Raw genomic sequence first — 7,251 nt, 5'->3', positions numbered from 1 at the left:
CTAATAAGTCAAAACGAGCCGAACTTGCGTACTCAATCAGTTTCGCATCCGGGGTTCCACATGTTAAATCTCGCAAACGGAACCTACCACTCTCCGTCGATCATAAACCCTCCGCCGTAACCGCCACTCACGCCGCCGTCATCCACCACCGTCTTCAATACAACAAACTGCACAACTTCAAGGTACTTAAATACATATTCTCATAGCTAATTAATTAGGTGTTGTCGAAGTTAATCCGGGTCAATTCGACCCGATTAACAAAACCCTAATAATAATAATAACCATTGCCTCTGTTCATGTTCCCAATTGCCAAATTAGGCCACAAATTAGCTCAATTTCCCGCCAATTCACGATCTTTATGTAGCAACAACACTAGTAGCTTCAATGCCGCCTTTCGTCGAATCGAAAAACACTTATTAGCCCACATTAACAACCCAAACCCTAATTTTGCATCAAATGAAACCCTAGAATCCGAAACCCACGAAGGAAAAGATTCCGTTAATGCTATCGAAGACGAACATCACGAAGACCATAATGATAATAATAATGCATTCAGTAGAGCAAGTTTTATACGAAATGCGAAACTTAACACCGTTAAAGCGCTAAAAGTACTCCAAGAAGACGGTCCGGGCTTCGACACCAAATCGGCTTTAGATAGTTTAGAACTAGAGGTATCGGGTTTACTCGTGCGAGAGGTTCTTATAGGCATCTTGAAGAACATGAATCATGTTAACCGTGAGCGGTGTGCGAAGCTCGGGTACAAGTTCTTTACATGGTCGGGTGGAAAATCGAATTACAGTCATACGGTCAATACGTACCATTTGATAATGCAGATATTTGCAGAGTCGGAGGAGTATAAGACGATGTGGAGATTAGTTGATGAAATGACCGAGAAAGGGTATCCTGTTACGTCGAGAACGTTTAATATATTGATATGTTCGTGTGGCGAAGCGGGTGTCGCCAAGAAAGTTGTGGAGAGGTTTATAAAGTCGAAATCTTTCAACTTTCGTCCGTTTAATCATTGCTTTAATGCGATATTGCATTCTCTGCTTGCGGTTAAACAGTATAAACTAATCGAATGGGTGTATCAGCAAATGTTGACCGACGGTTATTCACCGGATTCGTTGACTTTTATGTATACGAAATATAGACTTGGGAAATTAGGTCAGTTTCATAGCTTATTCGATGAAATGACACGAAGCGGGTTTTCACTGGATCTTCATACGTTTAATATCTTACTCCACATTCTTGGTAAAGGCGACAAGCCCGCAGCAGCGGTTGACTTGTTGACCCACATGAAGGAAGTTGGAATCGAGCCAAGTGTGCTTCATTTCACCACGTTAATAGACGGGTTGAGTCGGGCGGGTAACATGGAAGCATGCAAGTACTTTTTTGATGAAATGGTTAACTACGGGTGTGAGCCGGATGTGGTGGCGTACACGGTTATGATAACCGGGTACGTGGCGGTTGGGCGGTTAGAACAAGCAGAGGGATTGTTTTCTGAAATGATTAATAATGGGAGAGTACCAAATGTTTATACTTATAATGCGATGATTCGTGGGCTTTGTATGAACGGGAAGTTTGAGTACGCGTGTTTGATGGTTAAAGAAATGGAGTTAAGGGGGTGTAACCCTAATTTTGTTGTGTATAGTACACTTGTTAGTTATTTGAGGAAAAATGGAAAGTATTTTGAAGCGCATGAGGTAATAAAAGAAATGGTCGAAAAGGGTCGGTATACACATCTTCTTCACAAAATTAGGAGATATCGAAGATGTTAATGTTGTAATAGGAATTTTGTTTCGGTTTCGGTTTCGTATTTAACAAAATGAAAAACACCATTTTTTCTCTCTCCATTTTGGTCATTATTTTGTGCTTTTTTTTTTTGCTGTTAAAAGTTTTTTGCAGGTTTAATTGGTGGCAAAATAAAGGATATGACAATGCTGGAAGTTGTTTAAGGTTTGCATCTACTACCCATAATTTTGTTGAAAATAGTTTTTTTTTTTTTTTTCGTTTTTTAATACGTGCTAGAATTTTTATGTTTGTGATGATTTTTGTATTTGTAAGGGTTATTATAAAAGTCATTTAGAAAGAACATAAAAACAAACCATTAGTTTTTGGGTTGGTTAGGTTCAGTTATGCTCGTTACGTATAAGTTTTTTCTGTTTCACATGTACTACTTTAGTTTAGTGACTTTTTCTTGTATTATTTACAAGTAGGGATAAGCATTTTGTTTCCAAGTACCATTGATGAGCCAAACCGATGCCGGTATTAGTATACGTTTTTCATGTCTTCTCCTTCGGCCTATTCAATGATACCGGTACTGAACAGTCTAGATCAGTCTAGTATTCGGTTTATACTTTCACTTGTTTTCGATATCAGTATTTTTCGGTACCGTACTGGTTCAATACCATACCAGTTCCCATAAATTTTGCTTGTGTTTTGTTAGATAACCTTGGTGATGCCAATAGTTGGTATATAATGTTAATAGAATTAATTTGATTTGGTACCTCTGATCCAACATAACTTATTATATATGGCTTATACTTATTGTTGCTGATGACTCATGTAGATGACACTTTACTAACTTAAAATAATAAGTGAGATCTGACTCTTCATACCTTTAAATCATTATCTGTATACCCTTTTCTTGTATCTTATAGGCATGTGTTTGTTTTTCACATATTTTTATATACACGGACAATTTGTTTCCATTAAACAATCTGATGCTTATTAACATGGCCTGCGGGTCCCGTTACCGGATTTTTAAGTATTTTTATTTGCCCTCTCTTGATAACCAGGGGCTTAGGCGGCTTTTGGAGAATGAGTTAAGTCGAACCCGTACAAATTTTTTTTGGTGTTATATATTCATGAATTTTGACATTGTATCCGTAGAAATTTATACATCGAACCCGTAGAAAACCCAAAGCTAAATGATATACGATCGGTCATCCGTCCATCAAAATTTCTGAACTTGTAGGAAAAAGTTTTTGACGACGCCACTGTTGGTAACAAAAGTTGGTATCTTCAGTTTTGAAAACCGCATGGAATAGCAAATCGGTTGTTTTAAGGGTTTGTATAAAGAACATTGTGTTTACATGTACACGACCCGTGGGTACAACTTGGTATAGGATTTCTCTCCCGAATCAGAACCGGAAATACCCGGTCAAATACCCGACTATACCGGAACTGGTTCCTACCCGACCCGATTTTGACTTTTGTTGACCATACCCGAAATCGGTTCCCCTGTTCTTGTTCTTTAAAATACCCGGTTTGTGTACCTCTAATTGTGTTTGTGTTTTAATTTACAGTAAAAACATAATTAACCATGTATTATTTACTATAAATTAGTTGTATATTATGCATGAGATAGTTATAACCATTTTATACATTTGATTAATTATGTTTAATTAACTCCATTAAACAAGTAAAAAGTATTGTAATATATTGACTCTATGCATGGAGCATGCCGTCACTTTTAGACAAGTCAACATCAAAAGAAAATCGGGTAGCGGAATCAATGGATATGGGTATTATTTATAAGTACTTATTTAGGAATTAGGATATTATTTGACCTTTGGTGGTGTATACATGTAAGTCGGCTACATCATTAAATACGATTTTAAAAAATTAGAATTTTAGCCGGTCGGGTCCATCACGTTTTCAAACCCACTAAAACATTTGAATAAAGCCCGGTTACCTGGTGTAACTCAATGGTAAAAGGTGACACAAACAATGCTGGATAGCACAAACTCACTATTTGCATATTCAATGGAAAACCAAACTTCTGAAGGCCCATTACGATAAAACCAGGTTGGGATCGGATTCGACTTGAGACCTTGTGGTCAACAATCGAAATCTTATGAATTTTCCTTTCTAAATTGTTAATTTGTGTTAAAATTTTAAGTGATCAATTCTATATATGCTTTATTAAACAAATTATAAAGTATGAACTGAATCGTTAAAATATGGTTTCTTAAATCGTGGTTTCAAGTTCTAAATCATGATTTGTGTAACACCCCGACCCGGTTAGGGCCGACGTGTCACTCGATAAGATAATAAATCCAAATTTAAAAGTTTAAAATCATTAAATACCAAAAAGGTTCAATATTATTGACAACGAAAATTAAATAAAGTTGTTTCACTCAAAAGAAAATTATTTAAGTTCCTTATTTTCCAACTTCTAGACTTTCACTTTTACTCTCTTATCACACGTTCCCCGGATTCCCTTGAGTACCTGTAACAAATTAAAGAAAACACAGAACAAAGAAACACGGATGAGCCAAAAATTTGCCCAGTAACGGAGGAGAATAGCAGTAACAAACGGTGAAGAACAACGCAATACAATAAAAGATTACAGGGGAAACAAGTACAGTCTATGAGCCGATAGCACTAACAATACGCTGAACTATCAGTTATGAATCAGTACAATAACAATATATCTATGGAAATACCCATGTGAGCCAGTAACAGTAACAGTATGTACATTAGCTGCGGACTAATGCACCAGTAATTAAGTGAGATAGGAATGTGGACACACACACCTAACCATCTCACTCCAGTAACAGTTTACCTAGGATCAATCCATACGCCTCTCAGTAATCAGTATATCAGTAAGTGCTCTCATCGCACAATAAAATAGAGACGATGTGGACTAATCGCTCCGCCACAGATAGAGCACGTCAAAGGTGCCTCGATTGACGCCCTACGTCCCCATAGGTGGATAAATGCTCGGGTATTGAGGTCAAATAAAATACAATAACAATGGTCAATATTAATATAATATGTCTCAATAACAATCAGTCAATGTACAATGGTCTATTAGGAACATGCGACAATGAGTGCAATAAAATATATTATATCGCATGCATGACAATTTAACAATAGCAATCTAACACTTTGCAATAAATAACGGTGACAAGATACTATGAAATAACTCAATAAATATAACGCGATCAATGACTCAAGAACTCATATACTATGATAGCGAAGACACGGTATGACGCTACCAGTGCAAGACCACGAAGTCCATACACTATGAGATCGATGGGAAACAATATTTACGCTACAAGTAAAAGACCACAGAATCCGTACACTACGAGAACGGTGAAAACAATATAAAGCTAAAAGAAGAGAAACACGGAATCCGTACCTTTTAAGCGAAATAGCGGTAACCATAAGCTTGAATTATATGTCGCGGGGACCTATAATATTATTGTAATTTACATTATGCTTTGATATCCATGTACACTTTATTTATTTGGTAATGTTCTCTGTATACGTATATAATTGTCTTATTATAATTACTATTTCCCCAATTTCATTAATATATACTACATACTTTAGTAGTTATTTCATATTCATAAAATGTTTACGTATATATTAGTACTAAAACTCATTATACAAGCTTCTCAACATAACTTAAATAGGTAATTCCACTTTTATTAATATAATTTAATATTGGTTTTGGATTCATAAACAGTAAATAAAAAAGAATAAAAGCAACATATTAAAGTTGGCATTCTTATTTCAGACTTCAGATTTGGCTTCAAACATATATATATCTTAAAACATATGTTTTGTTTTTGTTCTATAAACCCATTAGCCAAGAGTTGTTAAGCCAACCCTTTGTTAACTGATATAACGAAACAATTATAGATCGATATGGGTTTACCTTCTACGGCGATTCCGTTGGAAGGTCGACTCGAGATGGTGATAGCGTCGGTGATTCCCGGTAACAACAGGTTACGGTAGCGACGAAGACCTCACGTGTACGAGCAGGGAGTGCAAGCGAGCGGTGGTTGCCTGGCTACCAGCAGCGTCAGCGAGAACCCACGTAGAGGTGGATGCGGTGTCAGCGGTTTCTCCGGCTAGTTGCAGGGCGGCGGCGGCGTATTCCAGCACTCGCGGTTCCGTTGTCGGTGGTGTAACTCGAATGGACAGGAACGACTATGTTGGTGATTTCTGGCTAACACTAAAACGTATGCGGCAGTGATGGTTGCCTCAAGCTACAACTGTTAGCGGTGGCGACGATTTTCTAGCGATTCGTAGGGGCAGTGTGATGGCGAAACGGTAGGGAGAAGTAGAGACTTTAAGGTATGATATAAGAAATCTTCATGTTATCACGTATACTTATACGAGTTGATCCGCAAAATTTGCGATAATATCTATTAGTTAGTAATATCTAATATTTAGTTGATCACCTTTCGCCGGAAAGTCGGCTGCCAAGAGTTATAGTTCATGTATTCTTCAAATTGAGGTTTCATGAAAGGGCAATAATGGTCATTCCACTAATTTAAACATTTACACTTCCAACCTTTAAGTTTAGAGATAATTTTAAACAACCCTAATCTTGTCGTTATTAAAATCTTTTCCTTATTAGCTAGCAAAACACATTTATATTTAAAATCTTCGATTTTTCTTCGTAACGTTTTATCTATCCTACCAGTTATTAACCCTTACAATATCCGACTTATTAATTCGACAATTGATATTTTTTGGTTTTCGATTTTCGTATGTTACAATTTGAGTCATGAAATTTGGTTTCTTTAAACAGTAAATCAATCTGTATTAATATGAAAAGGGTTGATTTGCTCCGGTTCGTATGATTGAGTCGATTTCCACTTCACAAAAATCATTACTTTCGAAATCATTTTACACTTGACAAGTCTTCAAATTAAGCCTTACATGTTAAAAAAGACCACCTGTTGCCGCCTTGTTTGGTTAACCAATGACATAGACAAAGCCTCCAGAAACACCAACATTAAGGTCTTAGATTCTATCATAGACGTTAAATTAAATAAAAGGACCTTATTTATTAATAAAATGAACATATGTTGATAAGGCTATGTGTAGTGGATTTGAGCGTTTTATGTCATGTGACGCTCAATCAGTAAAGAGTAAGTTTTTGTTTAAAAGGTGTAGTAGCCCAACATATATACCACACAAAAAAAATATAGTAATAATAATAATAATAATAATCATCTTAAAACAATCATCGGTGACAAAAAAAACACTCCCCCCTTATCTCCTTGGGACGGTGTTCACCTAAAAATCGTCTAAAAAATAAGCAATTTATCACCCCATTACAAACAGCATAATAAATCCAAAGCAGCAGCAGAAAACACTCTTGGCTTTTTTGCAACACTCAGAAAAAGAATCAAAACTTTATGTTAAAGGCACAAAAGTCCCCACAAACGAAAAATAAACACTAGAAAATAAAAATTAAAATAACAAAATTCAAGTAATCATTAT

The 7,251-nt window shown here is 36.2% G+C and overlaps 1 protein-coding gene across 1 annotated transcript; it reads left to right on the top strand.

Moving 5' to 3' along the window:
• Window positions 1–225: 225 nt before the first annotated feature.
• Window positions 226–1,796, top strand: LOC143626563 (uncharacterized). Its single transcript, XM_077096621.1, has one exon. The coding sequence runs from the start codon at window positions 297–299 to the stop codon at window positions 1,776–1,778; it is 1,482 nt and encodes a 493-aa protein (XP_076952736.1). The 5' UTR covers window positions 226–296; the 3' UTR covers window positions 1,779–1,796.
• Window positions 1,797–7,251: the final 5,455 nt, after the last annotated feature.

Source organism: Bidens hawaiensis, unplaced genomic scaffold, assembly GCF_021521415.1.
Source record: "Bidens hawaiensis isolate Kalapana, Puna unplaced genomic scaffold, B.hawaiensis_p1.1 tig00000458_1, whole genome shotgun sequence".
Lineage (NCBI taxonomy): Eukaryota > Viridiplantae > Streptophyta > Magnoliopsida > Asterales > Asteraceae > Bidens > Bidens hawaiensis.
Note: the sequence above shows the minus strand (reverse complement) of the source record. Positions and strands in the feature narration are given on the sequence as shown.